The following is a 24064-nucleotide window of genomic DNA, read 5'->3' as shown; positions in this document are numbered from 1 at the left end:
ATTGAAGTTCCAGTTAGGGGTTGCAATATTCTTAAGGACAGAGTGTTTAATAATTGGAATTTTCCTAGGGATGTGGATGACCTGCGAATGCATTCCTATTAAATATGAAAAGTGGGGCAACAGTTTTGCGTTGTTCGTTGAATGCCCCATCCAAAGCAAAAAAAAAAAAAAAAAAAAAAACAACAAAAAACACTGTTAGCCTTTTTAAAAACACTTGAAATACACTCTCAAGGAAATAGGACACGTGTCAAATGCACAACTCCTTTATAACTGTTGAGTGAATAACAAATGGACAGTAGAGACAGAGCTGTACAATCAACAAAATCTAACAACCCTTGAACTCAAAGCTGAACATGATATTTCACATTTCACTTGCTGGTGATGAGAAAAATTCACTGGTACTCCATTCATTCGAGCCATGAAGCAAAATATCATTCAAAATATCTCTGCTATGCAAATGTGACAATTTCATAGTTTATTAATGTAAACATTTGCTTTTGTATATGAAATCACAAAGTTCTTAAAACACTGTTGAGTGCGAAGGAGAGTTCTTTGCCAGCCATTTATTGAGCCCGTGCAGATTTCTCTCAGCCCAGCGGATGTTCTTCTGGATGGTTTCCAACACAACTTCTGCCAGCTTTAATTCATGCCCATGGGACTTCAGTGTGTCAAACAGAGCCTTTGCCTGTCAGCAGGGAACAATTTACAAATTAGTGCCGAAGCTGTCAGTATCTCGGTTTTCTGCAGACACCTGAATGTTGTTGTCTTCACATTTATGACTTTAGATATTTTGCAGAAACTCCTAACACATGCATGGTCCATATAAAAGAAAATTCAATAGTTGCAAAAACTGTAGCAACAATGAGTGGTAAATAAACTATCTTGATTCAAAGGGAGTGCCTTAAACCTGTTTTAAAGGTAATCCCCTACCTCGGTTTAGCACTGGCACATGCTCAACCCTTCATTAAAACACACTTGAACCCAAAATTAAAAGTTGGGCATGAATAAATCTCACCTCTTTCAGCCCGTGTTTGGACGCAAAACTCGACATGGTTCCTGAGAGGATTCCTCTGATAGGTGATGAACCCAACTGAAATCTGGAAAAAATATATATGTTCATCGCTAAAGTAGTGTTCATTCACCATCCTTTACTTATCTGAAGGCAGGGTTGTGGCAGTCTAGAGCCTATCCTAGAAGAAGAGGGTGTTACGTGAATTAGGGAACACCTTGGATGGGACGCTAATCCATCACCGATTGCAGTCTAGTGTTTACTACATGAAACTAAGATGTTTTTGCCATTGTGTGGTCTCGGTGTGCTATTATAATACAGTATGTTACAACTGGAAATAATTTGTTTCTGTATTATTGTCAGTATTCTCGGTTTTGTCTTTGGGATAACGGCATGGTAGTGTCAGAAATGCCCCCCCTGAATTTTTAACTGCCTGGATTTCTGAACATTTCAATCTTGCAGCCTGGCTTTTGTTTCTGGCCAAAGACCAGTAATTGGACTGCATTTTTAACACAGTATGCAAGTATTGTTCCTTGCAGGAAAAGGGAATGAGGTGAAGTCCATGCTTAGGTATGTTCTCTATATTGTATACACAGTATGGAAAGCATGGTGACAGAGAGGAGACAGGGATCACTGCTGTTTGCCTTTAATTTTGTTCCCCTTACTGATCTATGAAAAATGTGCATCTGCGCCTATGATGTCAGGTGCTCATTTTTCTCGTAAACTGTTGAATACTACACTTTTACAACCTCAGATAGCCAAAACCCCTCAGCAACAGTTATTTCTGCATCAAAGCATCAAAACCATTTCAACTTCATGTCATCTGTTTTAAAATCACCTCATACTGAAATGCCCAACAAGGAAATATAAGCACGGATTCAAAGGAAATCTTTTGGAAAGCAGATATGACCATACGATGGTAATCAGCTGGGGTGTGTGTCCTAGTCCTAACAAGACTGAGGTCATTGTTCACCATCATCACAAGCGAACACTTTCAACAAATCTCCTCTGTGATGACTAACTGTCTACTACATGCAACATTCATGCATTCCTTTCAGTCTGAGGGGACTCAGTACCTCGTAAGAATACACTTGTATGGAGGTATTGTTTGCCTTTCCAAGAGATCCAGTCAGCAGTGCACCAGGCCATGGCATTAAACAAAAGTCTACTCACATAAATGGGCAACATTTGAGATTTCAGCACAATAGCCTGCCTAAGAGAGACTGTATACTGTAGCGAAACCCCATGGCACTAAGTAACCTAATCTTTACACGCTGCAGTAAACGCTTACTTCTCCAGCAGCTTTTTCCAGTTTTTCTGGACAAAGTTCCAAGCCAGCACCTGTCCTACAGGGTTCCTGGCAATTGTGATGATGACAGCAGGAAGATCCTGAGTCCGGATTACCTCTCCTTCCATACCCAGTTCTATGAGTCTGTCAAACAAACAAAAGCAGCGTCACCTGAACGAATAGCACAACAAAGACTTCATTAGATAGAATTATTCGCAGTTTCATTTTGGGGCTGATAAAACGCAAAAATGAGTTACTTTGGAGAAAAGCATCAGATAAATATCCAAATGTAAATGTAACACAGTGGTTGCCAGTTCATGTACGAGCAGCAGGTGGTGTAGTGGTTAGAGTTGCTAGGTGCTAGCAGAGTTTGAATTGTACTTCTGCTGTTCCAGCCTTGAGCAAATTAAATTAAAACTAAATTGCTCCAGGAAAATTGCCTAGCTGTATTAATGGGTAAATCATTGTATTAACCTGATTTACCCAAGGAAAATGTCAAGCTGTTTTTATGAATAAAATCTGGATTAAACAGTCAATAAAGCAACAACACAATAAGAACTGTGTAGCACTCGTCTATTTTTATGCTACAAGCTCCAAAGTAGACTTTCTTCTCATTTTATTTTAACTGAAATGCATACTTGCTCAGCTTCTCAGGGTCTCTGGTGCAGGTCAGAGCAAACAGAATCTTCTTCTTTTCTGCAGAGGAAAGCGACTGGCTATAGGCTTGAAGAAGGAAGTTCCAGTTGTCTGTGTGCTGAGCTCCCACAAGGTACACTGGTCTCAGAACAACAGTGGGCACGCTAAATCAAGACACCACACAAGGATCTTCAATGGTAACAGACCATTCAAGTTCGAGTTATTCTTTAGTTTGGACTTCACCTGTCGTTTTGTAATGTCGTTTTGAAACTGAAACGTGTTTAAAGGAAAGTGCATCTCCACCGTTGATGTATGAATTATCTTGGAACTTCAATTTTATCCATTATCATTACATAGACACCCATAATCCTTTGCACTAAAATGTGAAATCACAGGACGCTACAGTTGCATGTTTATACGATAGTAGTGCTGTCATTAGGAGAAGTGCTTCTAGGTGCAGAAATACTGGCTGACCTCATTGTTCTGTTTGAAGAAACCCATTGCTTGAACATCTCCAAGGCCTTTTCAACACAAGGAGGGTATCCCAGGTCACATGCCAATTCCAGGAGCTCGGCACGGACCTTCCTTTCTGACAATGAGCCATCATCATTCCATGTCTGCTTGTCTATCACATCCTTGAAGAACCACAAAATGTAGTTCTGAAAAAAGAAACAACCCAGAAGGAGTTCAAAAATGTTTAAAAACAAGGAACAGCAAGCAAGCTTATAGTTTGTATGGTACCAGCATTAGAAAGGGTGGTTTTAAGCAATGAACCTAATATACCAAAATACATTAAAACCCATTCGAATTTTAACTCTTCAGACAAAATCTGAAAAATGTTGCTCACATGCAGTCATTTTCAGCCTTTGGAGGATAACATTTGGAAACTTCACACGCCACTGCCAGTGTTTGCAATGTCACTTTTGAAAGCCTAGTAAGTGATCCATGCGCTTTCAGATATCTATCCCTCACTGTTTCATGCATGTATTAATGTCACTGCCCTTTCAATGTCTGGTCATGTAACTGATATAATGACACACTTCCTGTCGGCCATTTTGTGTTCTTTGCAATATGGCAAGACAGTTTTGAAAGTTTTGTCTTCCAGAAGGTGCAAAAGTCATTACAGACTTTTACAGTGTCAGAACAGGATTATGTAGAAATAGATGGCAATGCATAACAAACTAATGAACTCATTATGATACAATGGCCAAACTGGACACTGACTTATGGGTACATTTTCAGAAACTGCATCAGAATTGTACTTCTAAAGACAAAGGGACAGAAGCTAACCCTACCTTTAACTTTGCTGCTGTGTCTGGGATGTTCATCTTCTCCATCATTCGGTAGAGGAGATTGAGGTAGGCAATGCCCTGCAGTAGAGGCATGTTCTCTGTCTCCTTCCTCAGGTAGCGGGTGAGGTCCAAGGCTCTTTCCAGAGATAATTTCCCAGTACTTCATAGCCAGTCAGTCAGAAGAGGAAATAATTCAATTTCAGGAGAGTCTGTAATTTGAATTAATCTGCTCCTTCCACTTCAATCTATACAAACCACTGCTGTAACAAGGGAGCTAGGGAGGTATGAACTAGTTCACCAAGCAGTGTTCCAGCAGGCCCAGTTAGTCATTCAATATTTCTACATAATTCCTCTGGTGTATTGCTAATATTTTTGAGCCTGACAAACATGAATGTGTTGTTTCACATCTAGTTAAGTCTAGCTTCAATATGTTCAAATAAAAGATTAAGACAACAAATTGATTACACTGATTATTTATTGAAAAATAAATTAAAAAAACAATAATCTGATTTTAGAGGGGGTGCGGTGGCGCAGTGGGTTGGACCGCAGTCCTGCTGTCCGGTGGGTCTGGGGTTCGAGTCCCACTTGGGGTGCCTTGCGACGGACTGGCGTCCCGTCCTGGGTGTGTCCCCTCCCCCTCCGGCCTTACGCCCTGTGTTGCCGGGTAGGCTCCGGTTCCCCGTGACCCCGTAAGGGACAAGCGGTTCTGAAAATGTGTGTGTGTGTGTGTGTAATCTGATTTTATATTTAGAACATGGATGGAATTTGCTGCACTCTCAAGCTATTTTAACTTCAAAAATACTGAGAGGTTGAGAGAATCACTTTGTGTACATTACCTGACCAGTTGAAGGGCGTTGTGAATGAGGCTTGTCCTGTCTTTACTGCTTATTGCAGAATAGTCGTGCTCCAGTAGGTTAATGAGCACATCCCATCCTTCGTCTCCATAGTGCACCACGTAATACCCACTCATATCCACGTTAAGCTTCATCCAGCTTATGTTTGCCTGTAGTTGAATTGTGTCTAATTTGAAACAACCAAATTAACATTTTTAAATCCACACAGTAACCAAAAATAAGAAAAACAGTCCTAGTTTAAACCAAATCATACTATAATCCCATCCCAAATTTAAACCAGAACAGTTACCATCAAGATCATAATGGAAGAGTAACACAAAATAGTTATAAATGCCGGAGGGGAAATAGCCAAAGATGATAGTTCTCTCTGTGAGGTTGAAGTTCACGCTTTTGTATAAACATGCCTGTCTTTGTCTTTAGAAAGTGCTTCTGAATTCTTCTGGAATTGCTGGTTATATAGGTCAAAGGAACATGCCACAGGTATCTGCGGAAAGGAGATCACATTAAATTTAGGCAAACACACTGCATGACAAAGGCAAAAAATATACTCTAAGAGTAACTATTTGTTTAGAAATACATAATTCTACTGGGGTAAATGAATTGGGTCCTGTTCTTCAGTCTCTGAGTACTCAAACATCCCAGACATCAGCTTAAAGATAGATACTTGCAGGTCAGCTGTGACATGCACTGAGTAAAATGCAAGCTGGTGTCATATACTGATCATGTGACTCTGCTTGAGCACACACCCTTCCTGCAGCGCAGGGTACTCCGGGTCCTCCTCCAGCACTCCTTTCAGAAATCGCTCCTGTTGGATGTGTACATGGAGCCCTCTCCTTTCCACTGTGATCAAAGGGACACCCATCTGCTTGGTCCAGGTGTCCATCATTTCCCTCAAGTCGGGCTGGGAGAGGGTGTAACGGCGCTGCCGTTGCCGATGGGAAAAAGAGACACTTATAAAGGATGGATGAATGGATGGATGGATGGATGAATGGATGGATGGATGGATGGATGAATGGATGGATGGAAGTTCTAACATATCACTGCAGCAGAAACACAAGGCAGCATTGGCTGAGTGGGAAACCATGTTTCTTCTACTTACAGCTATCGTTTCAGCTTCTGAGGATGTGTAGCAGAAACCCTTAGACGAAGTCTGCGGCCAAAGAATAGAAATATTTACCTGTCAGGATTGAGCTTTTTGATGTGACAAAACTCACAAGGAGATTTCAACTTCTTCCCTCGTAAGAGCCAGCACTTACGTCTGCTATAGCATTCCATAGGTCCTCGCTCCTGGCGTTACGGTAGCTGTACTGCTCCAGGTAGCTTGTGATCCCAGTGTGGAAAACCTCCTCGGACAGGAAATCCCTCAGCATGCTTAGGATACAACCACCCTAGGATACACACATGGTGTGTCCCATCATCACTTCATAAACTGTTAACTTCTGAGGGTGGATATTCAAATTAATACCTACCTTATCGTAGGAGACCGTATCAAACATTTCCATGATCTGTACAGGTGTCTCAGCAGGGTTAGAGATAGGGTGTGAGGAATTAAGGCAGTCTCTGCCGATGGCTCCGAAACACACATTTAAGAAGTAGTCATCCTGAAAGAGTGGATGTGTGTTTATCTTTCAGGAATGCTGTCACGGGTACAGATTTGAATGCAAACGACACGGATAATATTTAGTGCAGTCAAACATTTCAAAGTATTTCCACTTACTACAGGAACCTCTGGAAACGTGAGGTTGAGTGCCACCTTTTCCATGTATCTGGCAAAGCCTTCGTTTAGCCAGATGTCGTTCCACCACTCCATTGTCACCAAATTGCCAAACCACTGAATAGGCACAAGACAAAATAAGTATACAATCTCAGGCCTCATTAGATGTCCCTGGTATGGTGGTACACATGTTTACTGAGAGCATTCTGAAAGTTTCCCATACTTGGTGAGCTAATTCGTGACCAATGATTCTAGTGATTTCCATCTTGTCTTGGGCAGATGAAGTTAGAGGATCAAAGAGGAGGGCGGTCTCTTTGTATGTAATTAAGCCCCAGTTTTCCATAGCCCCTCCCTGGAAATCTGGGATGGCAATGAGGTCTAAAAAACAAAAACATGTAATTATCACATGTGATTATCCAGTCTCACAAATAAATATAGCAAAATATATTTAGCACGATGTAAATCCATTTAGAATATCACTGCATTAAGTGAAGTGGTATAGATTTTTTTCACCTTGTTTTGGCAATGGGTAACTAATGCCAAAGTAACTCTCATAGAACTCCAGGAGTTTTACTGCCGCTTCAAGTGCATAATGGGTTTGATTCCATTTCTCAGGGACGGCATAAACTGAAACCTGTAAACACGTACATGTTAACATGTTAAAGGAACCTCTCACTCTCTCTGTCATTTTTCCCAAATTGCTCCTCTATTCAGTCAAAACTGTGGGCCATATCAACTATGCAGGCCAAACTATCTGAGAAAAATAAGGCACATATATAGTATTCACCCTTAGAGGAAAAATTAGTTGACAGTTTTTGCCTTTTTTAGCTGGTGAGACAAAGTATGTTTATGCATTTATGCTAAATGCATGTTTAATGGATTATTGTGGTGCAGTTACTGTACACATGGTTTTAGATTTAGAGGTTAACAGCAAACAGTGAAAGAAGACAATGAAATACTAAACAATCACATATAAGTAATGTACAGCACTGACAGGAACCACACAGAACCTGAATAGTAAAATTTTATGACATAAAAGCAACCAAAAAGGAAAACAAAGCTCCTCACCTGGACTCCTGATGTTGTTTTAGCTGTGACAAATGTGAAATCACACACTACATATGCCACCAGGTAGGTGCTCATTCTCACACTACGTGCAAAATAATCCTCTTCTAATCCATTATTAAGCTCAACGGTCTGAATCTAAAAAATGAAATGAAAAGAGTAAATGAAACTAAAAATTGAAAAGAACAAAATTATAATATTGGAATTTATCTGCTGAGCAGTGTAATGTTTAAACATTATAATGCGAATATTGGTACATTGCAGTCATAGTTCCCAAAAGGGATTGCAATGTTTCAGTAAATATTATCCACATAAATTATGAAAATGCTAAATCAATATCACCCTGAATTAAGGTGTCTTTCATGAAAATAAAGAAAAATATGGAAAAATGAACTAGGCTGTAAGTAATGGTAGGTAATAGCCTGTGTAATGTCCAACATGTTCCCATTCAGACAAAAATCATGAGCTCAAACTAAGGCGCAGTTCATTGAGGAAGATGCAGATTGACCACCTTTGGCATGTTGGTGAGTGCAATATGTCTCTTCTCCCGCAGTAACCTGATGGAAAATGTGGCTTTGAACTGTGGCTCATCAAAGCATGGAAAGGCCATCCTTGCAGCTGTGGGTTCAAAGTCAGTGGCAGCGAGAACCCTGTGAAAAAGAACTTGTGATGACCAGATGCGTGAATTGCTTTTTGAAGTTATATGATGAATGCAAATCATTTGAATCAAGTGTCTATCATAAGAGAGTTGAAGATGCACCAACACATCTAGATGTGTTAATATTACTAGTGGAAGTAGCCTATTTGACTCTTGTTAGACTGTTTATTATTGTTTAGTTTTCTACAGCATTTATTAAATTTATGAAGGTAAGTCAAAAAGTATCAGCATTAACTTGTATTTTACCAGTTAATATTCAATATTTTTATTGTTAATATTTAATGTTTAATAATTTAATGTAATACTTGTGAAAAAAGTTTTGAGGAAATACCTTTTTTCTCCATTTTTGGCGTGGTACCTGCTTTTATAAAAACCATCAAAGCCATCGGCTAACTCTGCCTGAAACTCAATGTTCAAGTGGTACTTCTGGGAGCTGCGGAGCGGCTCGTTGGGCAGCAGGGCGATCTGCTCCTGGGTCACGTGTTCCAGCACTGCGAGGGGCTTCCCGGCGTCCCCTGCCCTCCAGCCTTCCTCGGACACGACTGTGGCCAGCGTCACCCGCAGGCCTTTGCTGTGCAGAATGACGTAATTCGTGTCTTCGGTGACGTCAACCTCGATCCGGACAGACCCCGCGAATGTGAGCGCGGTGAGGTTCGGATGCACGCGCAGCTCGTAGTGGCGCGGCAGCACGCGGATGGGAAGCCTCATTCGGTCCCAGGGGAAAACTGGGACTCCGTGGCTGTCACCCGGGGCACCGATGCACGCTGCGCTCACGTGAAGCCACACGAGACATGTCAACGTGCGTGTCACGTGCCCTCTGCTTGACCGCCACATGTTTTCAAGCCGCAGTACAAGAAGAGACGCAATCACGGTTTCCTTCACCGTTTTCTCAAGATTATTTTCTCCACCCAAGGACCTCCTTCCTCACAAGAGGAGAAATATGACGCCAGACGAAACGAAAACGTTTGGTTTGTGTTAGTGATTAATTAATGACACAGCCGAATTCGTAGTGTGTGTAACGGGAAGGTCGGCCGCGTGTAGCGCTCCGTTCTTCACATTCCCTCTCACGCTGCATTACCTTCGCATCTTTTTCATCAACCGCATCGCTTTCCTCAAAAACAAAGCACTGCACGTAAATAAACTAGACTACAGCCCCAGAGAAAGAGTACCCCGCGGACCAGCCGCCATGATATCGTTAGTACGGAACTGAGCACTTTCACTTTCGGTTTAGCCACAGTTGGAATCGTCTTTCGGCTCTGTCTTCCACTTCACATCATTTTTTTCTATTTCAACGTGTCTCCATTTCATCCATATTATATTATATTATATTGGGGGCATGTAGGTGCAGCGGGTTTGGCCTGTGCCTGCTCTGGTCTGGGGTTCGAGTCCTGCTTGGGGTGCCTTGCGATGGACTGGCGTCCCGTCCTGGGTGTGTCCCCTCCCCTCCAGCCTTGTGCCCTGTCTTGCCGGGTTAGGCTCCGGCTCGCTGCAACCCCACTTGGGACAAGCGGTTACACACACTGGCGGAAACTGCTTGTGTGTGTGTGTATGTAAATACAAATTCCAGTCTGGGGTGTGCCCCCACCCCCTCCAGCGTTGCGTCCTGTGTTGCCAGCTTAAACTCTGGTTTAGCCCAACCCCGCTCGGGACAAGCCGTTTCAGACTGTGTGTGTGTGTAAAAACAAATTTTAAAAAACTGCTTTACTTCTGCACAAGAGGTTTAAAAGCCGTTTCTGATTTTTACTAATGGTTTTATTCAAATGTAGCTATAAATAAAATTATAAGCTATCTGTCGTATTTTTTCAATGTGTCTGCTATGCAAGATGTGGAATGAAAGCATCTAGGAAGAATTAAATTAAATTCCCATAGAGACAGGTCTCCCCAAAGGCAGTCATCTCTACAGCACACTGAGATCCAGATTATGGGCTTGATAGATATCGCTCGCAGTGGCATTTCATTCTGAACTAAAGCATTATAAATTTTAGAGGAAGTAAAGAGAATTACATGCCTAAAATAAGCCTATAATAAGCCTTTGATGTATCCATAATAATTTGGAATTTATTTTTTATTTTTCATGTGTTCCTCAGACCCTTCAAATAATTACCCAGCACCATATTAATTTATGAAGTTGTATCAACACACACACACACACACACACACACACACACACTTTAATATAGAATTTGAAACAACACACACGGTACAAAAAACTTAAACCTTGCTATCTGAAAAAAGAAACAATCAAGCAAGCCATTGCATATCCGGTTTCAGCTGATTCTATAAAATATTGTCAAAAAATTATCCCAGAAATATTAATACACCTATGAGTTCTACCATTACTGACATCAAGCCTCATAAGGAAATCATTTTCAATTGTTTATCCAGTCCAGTGATTTAAAAGCTAGGTAAATGACATTGAAATACAGCTATAATTACAGCCCTTTGTAATACTGTAAAATTACAGAAAAGTAAAAATACTCTGGATGATTGTAGTCCGTTATGTACTAGAAAAGCCCACAGACATCTATGAATCACAGCTGTTCCCGGTATTCCGTTAAGTTTGTATGACGGAGTGCTCTCAGCTCTCAGCAGTGCATGTGTTTCCCGCCTCTGGCTGGTGGTCATGTTTTGATCCTGTCTGATCCTTAGTAAATATGTTTCTGCAGCCAGGTCCTCAGGGTCTCCAGGTTCCTCTCCAACCACAGAATGTTCTTCTGCACATTCTCCAGTGCGACCTGCGTGACCCTCAGCTGGGAGGATTGCTCCTTTATGGAGTCAAAAAAAGCCTTGACCTAAAATAGCAAGGAAATGACTATTGGGTGCCTGAATTGGAATTTAACACCATGATGTTTTCCATTCAGCACTCGGTCTTTGTTTGTACAGTAATACGGCCTGTATCAAACACATGATTCATTTCACATGTGAAAACACTGTGTAAATGTACACCAGAATTAAAATACAAGTCAGTTTCCCATCACCAGCAACAGGGAAGTGGTGACAACTAACCTCGTTAAGCTCTTCTTTAGATGAAAACTGAGCTGTGGTGCCTATTATTATACTCCTTATGCAGAATGATCCCAGCTCAAATCTGTAGGATAGAAGATGAGAAGAGAATAATAATTAGCAGGTGTGACACCTGGTCTAAGTGAGACTGAACAGGCAGTGATCCTCCTGTACCCATATTCAGATTGAACACTTACGGAAAAGGAGCCTCATCCCAATCAGCAGTTAAGTAAACTACAGTTCACAGATTTTTCTTCTTTAATGGAATTATCATTATATTGAATTCTGTCTTTCCCTGTATAAGTAGCTTTGCATAGGGTAGGCTCAACGTTGATGTTATGTGAAATTTTTGACAGGACTGAAGATTTTTACACGTACTTCTCCACTAGAGCATGCCAGTTTCTTTTCACAAATTCCCACGCGAGGAAACGACCTGCTGGATTTCTGGCCACACAGTAAATTAACGTTGAAAGGTCTTGCGTCCTGATCACAGTTCCCTCCATGCCAAGGTCCAGCAATCTGCCATTAAGACATACTTGTCAACAATTAGAGCATTTCTAGCACTTCAGGCATATTGTCCAGGATCATCCCAAGTAATATTTGAATAAAAGCAGAATTTCAGACACCTTGACAGTTTATCTAAGTCTTTGCTGCTAGATAAGGCCCCCAGGATTTTGCTTTTCTCTGCTCCGGACAAGGAGTGGCAATACTTTTCCAAAAGAAAGGTCCAGCCTTCATTCCTCTGAGCCCCAACTGAATAAACAGTTTCAGCCACATCTGTAGGTAAACTGTGCAAATAAAAAAGGAACCATGGGTTAAACAAACCGAAGCATACCAGGATACCTCAGAAATACCTCTCTTTATTTATCTAATGGGCAGACCTTAATGAATGATGAATGAACAGTTTTACAAAGGAGCGGCCTTTAATAAATGGTTTGAGAGAGTTCACAAAACAAATGAGCAAATAAAAGATAAAAATGTATACCAGAGTTTCATGTTATCATTTCTTAAAAATAAACAGCACTTCACTGAACAGCAATGGTTTAGCGTGTTCATTTGCCAAAGAGACTATGAAACTGTCAGTAACTGCCCAGCTTGACAGTCTCATTCACCAAGAATCACTAAAGTAGTAAAAAAATATCTTTATCAGAAGGATGAGTATCACAAAATAATAAAGAATTAAATAATTCTCCTAATCCATCCATCCATCCATCCTATCCTTCCATTTTCATTAACCGCTTGCCCTTGCCTGTTTGTATGAATGAATAAAACCCTTGGGATTTTCATTCAGACTGAATGAATACTATGTATTAAATTGTTTATGAACAGATTTGCAAGTAACATTAACATAAATATCTGCTATATTACCGCAACATATGATTTCCCCTATTCACAATGTTCTCAGATGTACAGACCTGATGGTGCCATTTGACTTCATCCAGTCGTTAAACAGACTGTTTGCCTTCTCAAGGCAAGGCGTGTGGTGAAGCTCACAAGCCAGTGAAAGGATCTCGGAGCGCAGTCGACGGTCCGAGATGGACCCATCGTCGCTCCATGTCTGCTTGGTGAACACGGCTCGAAAGTACTGCAGAATGTAGGCCTGTTTTACGAGAGCAAAGGAAAAGTTAAATCTGCGTCCAGGTATTTATTCAAGTTCAGGTGAATTGTGAATTATGAATTCTGTTTCAGATTAAGGAACTTCAGAATTAATTTGTTCAGCAGAGACTTTTACCTAAAATTTAAGTTGAAAAATACATTACTTTAAACCGTTCAGGTCAAGTGCTTTTTTTTTCCTCCAAGGGCACTACTGACTTTAATAAATTAGATTGTACAGCAGTTGAACACAACAACAATGCCTCCCTGCTGGTCATGAGTCTAGTTCTTTTTCCACTACATATTTACAGTTATTAAGTGAAGACGTGTGCCAACCGTACTTTGAGGTTTTGGGATACATCAGTAATGTTCCTCTTCTCCACCATCTTGTAAAATGTTTCCAGGTACCCAATGCCTTGTAGCAGAGGCACATTATGAGTCTCGTACTCCAGGTACCCCATCAGATCCAGGGCTTTGTCCAGAGACAAGTATCCTGCACTGGACACATGACAGATCATTTTACTAATTAAGACTTATCATAGACTTTTCTCTTAATCGCTCTGTTTTCCTCTCTCCCAATCTCCCTTTTTCTTCTTCACTGGGTCACGTGTTCTGGTTCACACACACACACACACACTGGCTGTGTCTCTGTTGAAAATTCGATTAAAAGCATGAGGTTTTCAAAATGTTGAAATAATCATTCACACAACGAATTTCAATCTTGCATAACATTTTCTCATTTAGGTGATGCATTTCTCCAAAGCAGCTTACAGTGATTTACCCATTTATATAGGTGCGTAATTTTACTGGAGCAATTCAGGGTAAGTACCTTGTTCAAGGGTACTACACCTGAAGGTGGAATTCAAACCTGTGGGTCCAAACTGCATTATCAGATGTTCCCCTTATTTGTAGCTGTTATTGGGACCTGTGGTGTCAATTTCCTTTAGTGTAATAATTCAGTAGTAATATTTTTTGTTGTGATCCATTCCAGACATTCCTTCCGTAAAAACAACATATGGATCACTCAAAGAATGAATTTTCTTTTGTCAAAAGAAAATAAAATTAATCTGTATGACAACTCATGAATTCTGAACAGTGGGATTTTTAGACTGTGACAGTTGATCACACTTCTCAAGTATTGCAGTTCTTTGTCCTTGTGGTATATATTTGGATGTGTTCATAATATAATTACAGTATAATATATCTGTTTTTATATAACTGTGACCCAGTGACAAACTGTTAGTCTAGGGATTTTCTTTGATTAGTGAAAAGCAAAAAAAAATTAACATAACATTAAGATGAATAACCTGTGCAAAGCTATCATGTTTAATTCAAACAGCGTAAAAAGCAAATAATGAAAAAAATGTGTACGGAAATCTTGTCAGACATGTTCCAATTGTGTTTGCCTGGTCTGCATGGATTACATAAGCAAAAACCTGCATATTTCATAATTTATTCAAAAAAGCCCAGCATGTCTGTATCTCAGATGCCTGTCACCAACACACAGTGAACCACTCAAGTTGTCAGCACTCACGTGACCAGCTGAAAAGCATTGTGGATGAGATTGGCTCTGTCCTTGTAACTTAGGGCAGTGTGGTTGTCTTTCATGAGGTTTATTAGCGTGTCCCACCCATCTCCCTCATAGTGGATTATGTAGTATCCATTCATGTCTGTGTTAAACTTCACCCAAGTGACATCCTCAGGCAGTTCAATGGTGTCTGAAAGAAAAACTACCATTTAGATACCTTAAAAGTGTGTATGCATATTGACACTGTATATACATACATACATATATATACACACACACACACACACACACACACACATATATACACATATACTTTATGTATGCATTTTCTTTTACATCCTTTTACATACATATATAACAAGTTATGATATATATCATAACAGCATAACATAGATGATACATATAGATTTACAGGATCAAAGACTGGCAGTGATGTAAAAGAAAAAGGCTGCAAAATTACAAATGACAAAATAAATTTCACCAATAACTTGCTGCAGCATCATTAGCTTCTGCCAAACATCACACTGATAGATGCTGGACTCTTAGGAAGTGGGTTTTGGATGTACAAATTTTCAGCCATCATGTCCCGCATGACACATGACCTGCACTCTGCTATAACCTGTATTCAGACCCACACAGCCTGAAGTGCTCAGCAACTACATAAATAAGGGAACTTTGCATACCTGACTTGGTTTCCAATAAATGTCTGACCACATTTCCAGAGCTGCTTGTCATGTATGTCAAGGGAACGTGCCAAAGATATCTGGAAGGCAGTATATGATAGGCTTATACATTATCATGGTTTGCAAAGCCCTTCTATACAGCGCATTTCAAGTGACACCAGTGATGCAAACACAGTGTCTGACAGCAAGCAGTAAACCCAAGGAAGGGTGCCTGGCTCCTCTTACCCATGTTGCAGGGACTGCCAGGAGGGGTCGCTGGGTTGGACAGTCTTCAGAAAGCGTTCCTGTCTTAGTTTCAGCACCGAGCCCTGCTGCTGCACGGTGACCAAGGGGATGCCCTTCTGCAAGGTCCAGGTGTTCATCATGGCCTTCAGATCCCAGTGCTCCCCAGTGTATCGGTACTACAGCACAACACCGCCGATTAATGGGTCTTAAAGCATGGCTTTGCAGCTGGCACTTGTCCACAGCTCAGTGGTACAACTCAACATTCTGAGCCATGCATCACCGACACAGAAAAGCCAAACTTGATGGGTCCAAACTCCTTCATCAGCATGTACTTCATTGTTATTACCATGAACCGCGAATGTTAACATAAAGCACAAAGGTTCACTCACGGCGTTCTTGGACGCTTGCTGGCGGCTGTAGCAGAACTCCCCTAAAGTAAAATCGTCATCGCTGCATGTCTAAAGATGAGCAAAACGACAGACTTTTACACATGTGGACAACGTGTCAAGGCGAACACAGCAGGATGTGTTGAGTGAGAGCAGGGACTGGATGAGTACATTAGCTAAGCTGTCCCACAGGTTCTCATTCTTGGCATTTCTGTAGCTGAACCTCCTCAGGTAACGGACAATGCCGCTCTGGAAGACGTCATCGGTCAGGAAATGTCTGAGCATGTGCAGGATGCAGGCTCCCTGAGAGACCAAACGGGAGACAAACAGTCATCAAATTCCATTTGACACAGAACTAATGTCATTGTGCATAAGGTGCCAGGATGAACTCCTGTGATAGCTGTAAGACTTTTAATGACCTTTTAAAAATTACACACACACACACACACACACACACACACACACACATTTTCAGAACCGCTTGTCCCATACGGGGTGACGGGGAACCGGAGCCTACCCGGGAACACAGGGGCGTAAGGCCAGAGGGGGAGGGAACACACCCAGGACGGGACGCCAGTCCATCGCAAGGCATCCCAAGCGGGACTTGAACCCCAGACCCACCGGACAGCAGGACTGTGGTCCAGCCCACTGCGCCACTGCACCCCCTCTTTAAAAATTACAAAAAATATTAAATCAATTCCTAAGGCAAACTATTTCAGCACATAAATAAGAGCACCGAAGCTTTCATTTTGAAGTTGCTGACTTGATGCAGTGTCCCACCTTTTCATAAGACACAGTGTCAAACATCTCCTTTATTTGAGTGGGGTTCTCTGCCTCACAGGAGATCGGCCGCGAGGAGTTCAAGGAATCACGGCCAATGGCGACAAAGCAGGTGTCCAACAAATGCTCCTCCTGAGAAATAGATATGCGTCATGCTTATGGCTTCAGGAAAAACATCTTCTTTCATATATATATAAGACTGTGACCAGTGTTCAATGACAAAGTTAACCTGTAGCAATCTGAAATATGTCTCAAAAATGGAAAATTCCAACTTCTTACGATTAGAGGAATAATAAACATGTTTACTATCGCCCTGATAGAACATACCGCCTTCATCTCTGGAAAGGTAGCATCAACAGAGACAATTTCCATGTATCTGGCAAACCCTTCATTTAGCCAGATGTCATTCCACCATTCCATAGTCACCAGATTACCAAACCACTGGAGGAAGGAGGAAACAAAGTATAACGGTAAACAAATAGCATTTTCTCTGAAGAATACTTACCGTGAAGTCTGAGTTTGAGTTATGCAGTTTTCATTAGCAGGAAAAGGTAGGAAAATGAGTTGCTCGCTTAAAAAACCCGAAAGAGATTATACACTTCCTACCTGGTGTGCTAGTTCATGGGCAATCACCAGTGTCACCCACAGCTTGTCAGAAGCAGATGAGGTAACAGGATCGAACAGGAGGGAGGTCTCACGGTAGGTAGTCAGACCCCAGTTCTCCATTGCACCCGACTGGAAATCAGGGATAGCGATCAGATCTGCCAACAAGGTGAGAAGGGAGAGACAGAGTTAAATTTATTACCAGTGTATCATCTCTGAAAGCTATTCAATTGTTTTTATTAAATGGTAGAAAAAGCTAACACTAACACCTTTGTAGCTTTTTGATAGAAGAGCATATACCATTTTAAATAATCATCAACAGAAGTTTGTTTTTATTACTCAGAACCTTTTAGAATCACTTTATCAATGTAGTTTCCAAGATGAAGTTAAAAAAAATCCTTAAAAAGATGTAAATGTGTAAAAAGCGATGTGAATACCTTGCTTTGGGAGGGGATAGTAGATGTTGAAGTATTTTTCATAGAACTCCAGAAGCTTGATTGCAGCTTCAAGGGCATAATGGGTCTGATGCCACTTTTCTGGAATGGCGTACACAGACACCTACAATCAGAGAAAAGAGTCAGTGTGGGGAAAACAGGGTCAGAATAGGGTAAACAGCTCTAGAGTAGGGGAAACAGAACCACCTTAGTTCAAGAAGTAACGATTTAATGACCTGCATTAATGTTTCATGTCAGCTCCATGGTTCTGAACCTTTCCCACTCAGCATGCCGACTGGCCGATTTGTCACATAATCCTTTAAAAAAGAAAGTGCATTTGGTATAAAAGAAAACAGATGAGTGGAACGTACATCAATTCCAGTAGAGGTCCTCCCACTGACAGACCTGAAGTCACACACGACAAAGGCCACAAGGTATGTGCTCATCCGCACACTAGCTTCAAAGTGGTCCTCCAGCAGGCCGTCTCCAAGAGAGATTGTTTGCTCCTGCCAGAGAAACCAAAAGGAGACACGTTCCTTAGACACAATCTTCAGTGCTAGCATAACTCACCTGTGGCTAATATTCACCATGAAGAGATGCTCACATACTTTTAAACATTTGATAGTTACTGAGCATTTGGGAAGTTCTAAAAATGTCATACTGTCTTATTATAGACCATGACAAAATCAAAATTCAGGTTTAACCTGGTGTAAATGCAGAGGCAAGTGTCTACGTACTATTGGCATGTTGGAGAGAGCCACATGTTTTTGACTCCTCCTGATTCGAACAGAGTAGTTGGCCTTGAAATTCGGCTCATCAAAACATGGGAAGGCCATGCGCGCAAAGGTGGGCTCGAAGTGTGTGGATGCCAGTATCCTGTGCAGGGCAGCAGAAAAAAAAAATGTACAAAAGCAAACATGTTAGAAAAATATTGCATGTCCAGTAAACTGCACTAACCGCACCAACACCGCCCCTCCCAAGAAGAAAAGTACAGCAGAATTTTTGTGAGTTATTATAAGAATACAATTACTATATGTAATCATTGATTTGGAAATGACAGTACCTTGTTTCTCCTGTTTTGGTTTTGTAGGAACTTTTGTAGAAGCCAAAGAAACCATCAGCTAAGGGAGCTGCAAATTCAAGATGCAGGAAGTACTTCTCCCCTGCGATCAGTATTTTTGGGGAGAAGATGGCAATCTGCTCATGAAGCGGGTACTCCAGCACAGGTAGGATCTTCTCTGACTGATAGGCTTCGCTTTCATCCAGAATAGTCGCCATGGTGATTGTGAGATTCTTGCTGTGCAAGACGATCCAGTTGGTGTCATTCTTTACGTCGATCTCAATCTTGGCCGACCCCGTGAAGCTGAGCGTGGTCAGGTTGGGATGGATGAGCAGGTGATAGTGGATGGGGATCACATAGTTTGGCAGCCTTAGCTTGCTCCATGGGAAGGGAAGGCCATTAGATGCCATATGGGTCTTCGCCATAACAGTATCTTTGGAGTTAAAGGCAAGGCCCATTTCAATGCATAAATAAGGCAAAATAAGTAAAATGAGGGGAATCATCTTCAAAACAACTGACTTTAAAGCATGTTAATGAGACTGATTGTTTGGCGCAGATTTGATGGTCCTATGCAGCTGCCGTTACCATACTGCGCGCGTCTGGGAATAATGCAGATCTAAACCTAAGGGGGGGGGGGGGAAGCAACAGAAATTGTATGAACAGATGAGTCAGACCTGTCTTTCATTTAGAATACACGCTCATGTTTTTTGCTTTAGCTTAGTCTCTGCAACAAATAAAACTGTTCTTTGCCTAACCTGAAAAGCACAGCGAATCAGCCACAGCATAAAAGACAGCTGCGCAACCTTTAGCCTACCCACAGGGGGGAAATAGAGCAGTACATTCAGACTTAATCCCTCCTGCGAGCAAATGCTCAGCGTATAGGTCACACGAGCACAAGGTCAGCATGCATACGATACGTTCGTGGGCTCGCTGTTGACGAAAGAGAAGGCCGCGTTTAGCTCGACTCGCTAAACGCTAGCGTAGCGCCACGCGGAGAAACGTTCATTCATTCATTCCACTGCCGATCTTGTAAACACTAACAGGAAGCTAAGCCCACTCGTAGCTTCACGTGCATGGTGAGAAATGCAGTGAGGAAAACTCGGAAGCGCAACGAGCGATTCGGGACCAGAGTTCAGACAGCGAGCAAGCAGAACACAGCGCTGCCCCGTGCTTTGAGGCACACGTAGCGGAGGACATATTTACCTTCACATCGGCTGCATCATTTAGGCCTCGGCTGCTCCCCCGCTGCGCTCCGCTTCGCTTCGCTTTCATTTTCTGTTTCATGTAGGCTACCCAGAGTTCCCTGGTGCGCAGCTGCTGCCTCCCCGAGCTGCCGTCTCTGTTCTATATGCAGATGGAAGCAGAAAGGCGCTCTGTGTCCCGCGGCAAAAAAAAAAACAAAAGGCAGCGAGAACAAATGGTGGGGCTCAGGCTGCTATGTCAGAGGTGCTACGTTTAGACCTGTTTTTAACTCTCTGGGTTGCATGAAAAAGCTCTTTTGCACTTGGAAGAAATGTATAGTCTATTATTTTGTTGCTTAAATGAGGGTTACTAACTCATTTGGCTGGAATCAAGCTTCGCATGTCACGGTTATTCTGTAACTGCGGAATAAAAGAGTGGAATACTCGTTTTTGTGGCATATGGGGTTTGATATATAGTTAGAAAGGTTGAATAAAAGAAGAACCCAGAAGCTAACTGGTTGTATCTTGAGCTAGGATCTCAGTTGGAACCGTTTCAGCCAACTTCACACCCATTTTTATCTTCGCACATGACAAATTGTCCCAGAAAAGTTCTGGCAAAGGAATCTGATGATCCGATGCTGTAGTTAAATTTTGTGTTTTTTTGAGAAATTATGGGCAGCGAAAAACTTGAATAATCATAAAAAAAAAACATTTGAATGGTTCTAAAAAAATGTTAATATTTCTTTTTTTTTCTTAATTTAGCTGTGTTGAAATCTGGGCAGTATGGTGGATGGATCAGCAGGTGGTGAGGTGTTCATCCACTTCCAGGGTTGTTTGCTTGAATCTTGAAGCTCTGTCTGTTTGGAGTGTGTGTGCAGCCCCTGCATTGTGATTATACTGCTGCACGTACTCTAGTAAATTACTGCATTCCGAAACATGCTGTTTTAAATTGCTTTTAGATTATGACATTGCATTGCATAGCAGTGTGTGTGCGATTTCCCTGCAATGAACTGTAGCTCTGTCCTGGATTTACATGCTTGCGACATCATGCATGTGTCATTAGACATATTTTGTGTTTGTCTTCAGTTCATTCTGCTTGCGATCATTAAAACAGGATAATCCTCAAACCAAAAATTAACAGTACGATTCTTAACATTCACACACGGACTGATCTCGCTCTGAAAATGCCTTCAGTTCAGATCACTCTTCAAAAGGCAGCAGATGCATTTGTTTGCACTAAATAAACCGAAGGCACGAAAGATGGAAAATTAACATGCATTTCTCAAAAGTGTTTTGAGTAGCAGCTCTCAGAGTGCCAGGTGCTGCTTGGAATAACTGCCCCTGTCTGAGCAGGTGCGTACTGTTGCCGGGCAACAAGACCTCACAGAGAGAGCGACTCCTCTTCAAAGAGCCCAATCGCACACCATCAGCACCTTCCCTCCGAGCTGTCCACACTGGAGCAGGTGTGTCACAGGTGTCCTGCACCCTGCGTGCGCTCCTTCAGAAACTCCCGACCTCTCTGCAGTTCCACTTTTTTGAATATGTTTGCATCGTACACAGTTGTGTCTCTTTTAGGTCACCCAAAATCCTTCTTACCACGGTAATCCTGTGAGATGAACCCCCAGATATAAATTAAATGCAGTAATAAACAAACAGTAAATACCAGCTATCAGCACCCTCTCCACCTGGTTGTAGAAACTAAAGTTTTCAGCTCATTTCACACCACTGACTGCTGACATTTCCCAAAAGCACTTCACAGCTGGTGGAAAATGTAATTATTTTCTGGGGAGTTTAACGTTTGAGCCTCTTTTAGATGTATTTGGTTGACTGCTGGGGGTGCGGTGGCGCAGTGGGTTGGACTGCAGTCCTGCTGTACGGTGGGTCTGGGGTTCGAGTCCTGCTTGGGGTGCCTTGCGACGGACTGGCGTCCCATCCTGGGTGTGTCCCCTCCCCCTCTGGCCTTACGCCCTGTGTTGCCAGGTAGGCTCTGTGACCCCGTGTGGGACAAGCGGTTCTGAAAATGTGTGTGTGTGTGGTTGACTGCCCTAGACATGCACACAGTGCCTTTACCCTCATTACCCCTATTCATTTTGCTGTCACCTTTCTGCAAAGCGACTTACTGTGTTCAGCTCAGTACAATTAAAATATTATTTCAGACAACCCTCTAAAAGCTGACTTGAATAGTACAGATCAACTGTCTCCTTTCTTTATTCCATCCTTGCATCTACATTTATTTATTTAGCAGATGCTTTTCTCCAAAGTGATTTCCAATGGATACTATGTAGTGCTCTCAGCCCACACACCTTAATTCACCAAGGTGACTTACACTGCTAGATACACTACTTACAATGGGTCACTCATCCATACATCAGTGGAACACACTCTCTCTCTGTCACTCACACACTATGGGGGAACCTGGACAGCATGTCTTTGGACTGTGGGAGGAAACCAGAGCACCCGGAGGAAATCCACACAGACACGGGGAGAACATGCAAACTCCACACAGATTGAGCAGGGGTCGAACCCATGTCCTTTCACACCACCCAGGCGCTGCGAGACGGCAGCGCTGCACGCGGTGCCACCGTGCCGCCTAAAACGTGCTGCCGTGCTGCACATCTGCTATCATTTACTGCATGTCCAGGGCAGGGTCACGATAATCTGGATCCTCTCCCCATAGAATACGGTATAAAGCAGGGTACCCCTTAGATGGTACACCAGTCCATTGCTGGTCTGTTTTCTTTATGAACTTCTCTTAAACAGCACTTGTGTTTTCACAAGGTCCTGAAAGACACATCAGACTTCATAAGAGGCCCGAACCTCTTCATAATCACTGCAGGAAGAGTTTGGATGGTTTCATTGATCGATCATTTTATTGTTCAACTCGTATGACATGAGACCGCAGATAAATATTAACAAAGTGAACAGAAAGCAATAGGAACAATAGTTATGATCATATCAGTAACCACGCTCACTTTTACTCGATCACGGCGGTTTTCGTGTCTGTCGGTTTAACTGTCTCCAGGTTTTGGCAGGTTGCCTGCAGAAGATGTGCTGTGAGACAGGGGCGGGCTTCAGTTCATGCGGTGGAGACCTCATAAGCTCTCGTTTGAGACGTTCGGCTCGGAGAAAGAGCGCAGAGAAGCACAATGATATTCTGCTTCCTGACAGTGCATTTCGTGACATGTAAGTACACGTTCCTGAGAAATGTGCCTCTTGCTGGAATGTGGGCTTCATACCAAGGTAAAGCGCTGCTTGAAAGTGGGCGAACCGCTTGCGTCCCTTAGTTTCACCACAAAATCCTTACCTAATGAGAAGCAATTCTGGCTGTTGGTTTAGTGCGTAGTAGGACAGGTACAACAGGTACAAAAATAAGCGAACCCCTAGTTGCGTTGGTTAAACCTAGTAGGTAAATAGAATCAGGTGTGTAAATCATAACCATTTATTCATTTTACGATTTAACTTTAGATTTTATTGAGTTTAATATTTTCTTTAAGAATAATAGCCATCACTATAGGGTTCACATACTTTCAAGCAACACTGTAGCTGCCAACGCACCAGTATGCGTGTTTGTCCAGAGATGCCGCTGACCTTTCTTTGTACATTGTGCGTGTACGTGTGTGTGTGTGTTTGTTTGTGTACAGCGGCAGCGGAGGCGGACGTCTTCGCCACAGCAGCTCCTGTGCTCCACCTGCCCGGAGAGGACGGGAGCAGGACCGTCCTGGTGTGCGTGGTCAGCGACCTGCGGGACGGTGACGTCGAGGTGCTCTGGCTCTCCGGCCGCACGGGGGAGCCCAGGCAGGCGGGTTACGGCTTGGCGCGGGACGAGGACGGCTCCCGCAGCGCCACGTCTGTCATCTCGGTCGCCTCGCACGAGTGGGAATCCTTTGTGTGCTTGGTGAGCTACAGGGGCCCGGGCAACCGCAAAAGTACGCGCTACATAGATGTGGCAAGTAAGTAACCGGTCAGTTCACTATCGCGCACGTTCAGTTACAGCAATGTAGGTTTACGAAGAACTGAAATGTCCAACATGGCAATTCTGGGTCCGAAAATATGTCGTGCTGCATTTTAGGAG

At 42.4% G+C, this 24064-nt stretch overlaps 2 protein-coding genes across 3 annotated transcripts; both read right to left on the bottom strand.

The window, feature by feature from the left end:
• Positions 1 to 21: 21 nt before the first annotated feature.
• LOC108938655 (endoplasmic reticulum aminopeptidase 2-like) lies at positions 22 to 9707 on the bottom strand. Of its 2 annotated transcripts, none has more exons than XM_018759459.2 (18): positions 8848 to 9707; positions 8370 to 8508; positions 7862 to 7996; positions 7307 to 7427; positions 7017 to 7171; positions 6797 to 6910; positions 6549 to 6680; positions 6336 to 6467; positions 6179 to 6229; positions 5826 to 6001; positions 5484 to 5563; positions 5062 to 5245; positions 4229 to 4385; positions 3408 to 3592; positions 2936 to 3097; positions 2301 to 2441; positions 1016 to 1097; positions 22 to 685 (listed from the first exon to the last, which is right to left on the bottom strand). In XM_018759459.2, the coding sequence occupies exons 1-18, from the start codon at positions 9348 to 9350 to the stop codon at positions 521 to 523; spliced, it is 2814 nt and encodes a 937-aa protein (XP_018614975.2). In that variant the 5' UTR covers positions 9351 to 9707; the 3' UTR covers positions 22 to 520. The 2 variants fall into 2 exon arrangements, with proteins under 2 accessions (XP_018614975.2, XP_018614976.2); XM_018759460.2 differs by having other exon boundaries at positions 8370 to 8521; positions 8848 to 8916.
• Positions 9708 to 10598: 891 nt separating this feature from the next.
• Positions 10599 to 20204, bottom strand: LOC108938656 (endoplasmic reticulum aminopeptidase 2-like). Its single transcript, XM_018759461.2, has 19 exons — positions 20015 to 20204; positions 18815 to 19433; positions 18489 to 18627; positions 18123 to 18257; positions 17755 to 17875; positions 17321 to 17475; positions 17042 to 17155; positions 16715 to 16846; positions 16106 to 16237; positions 15938 to 16006; positions 15549 to 15724; positions 15324 to 15403; positions 14647 to 14830; positions 13454 to 13610; positions 12935 to 13119; positions 12146 to 12307; positions 11898 to 12038; positions 11523 to 11604; positions 10599 to 11308 (listed from the first exon to the last, which is right to left on the bottom strand). Exons 2-19 carry the CDS (start codon positions 19312 to 19314, stop codon positions 11162 to 11164), a joined length of 2811 nt encoding a protein of 936 aa, XP_018614977.2. The 5' UTR covers positions 19315 to 19433; positions 20015 to 20204; the 3' UTR covers positions 10599 to 11161.
• Between the last annotated feature and the right edge of the window lie 3860 nt (positions 20205 to 24064).

This window comes from Scleropages formosus, chromosome 17, assembly GCF_900964775.1.
Source record: "Scleropages formosus chromosome 17, fSclFor1.1, whole genome shotgun sequence".
In the NCBI taxonomy this organism is placed as follows: domain Eukaryota; kingdom Metazoa; phylum Chordata; class Actinopteri; order Osteoglossiformes; family Osteoglossidae; genus Scleropages; species Scleropages formosus.
This window is presented reverse-complemented; position numbering and strand designations above follow the sequence as displayed.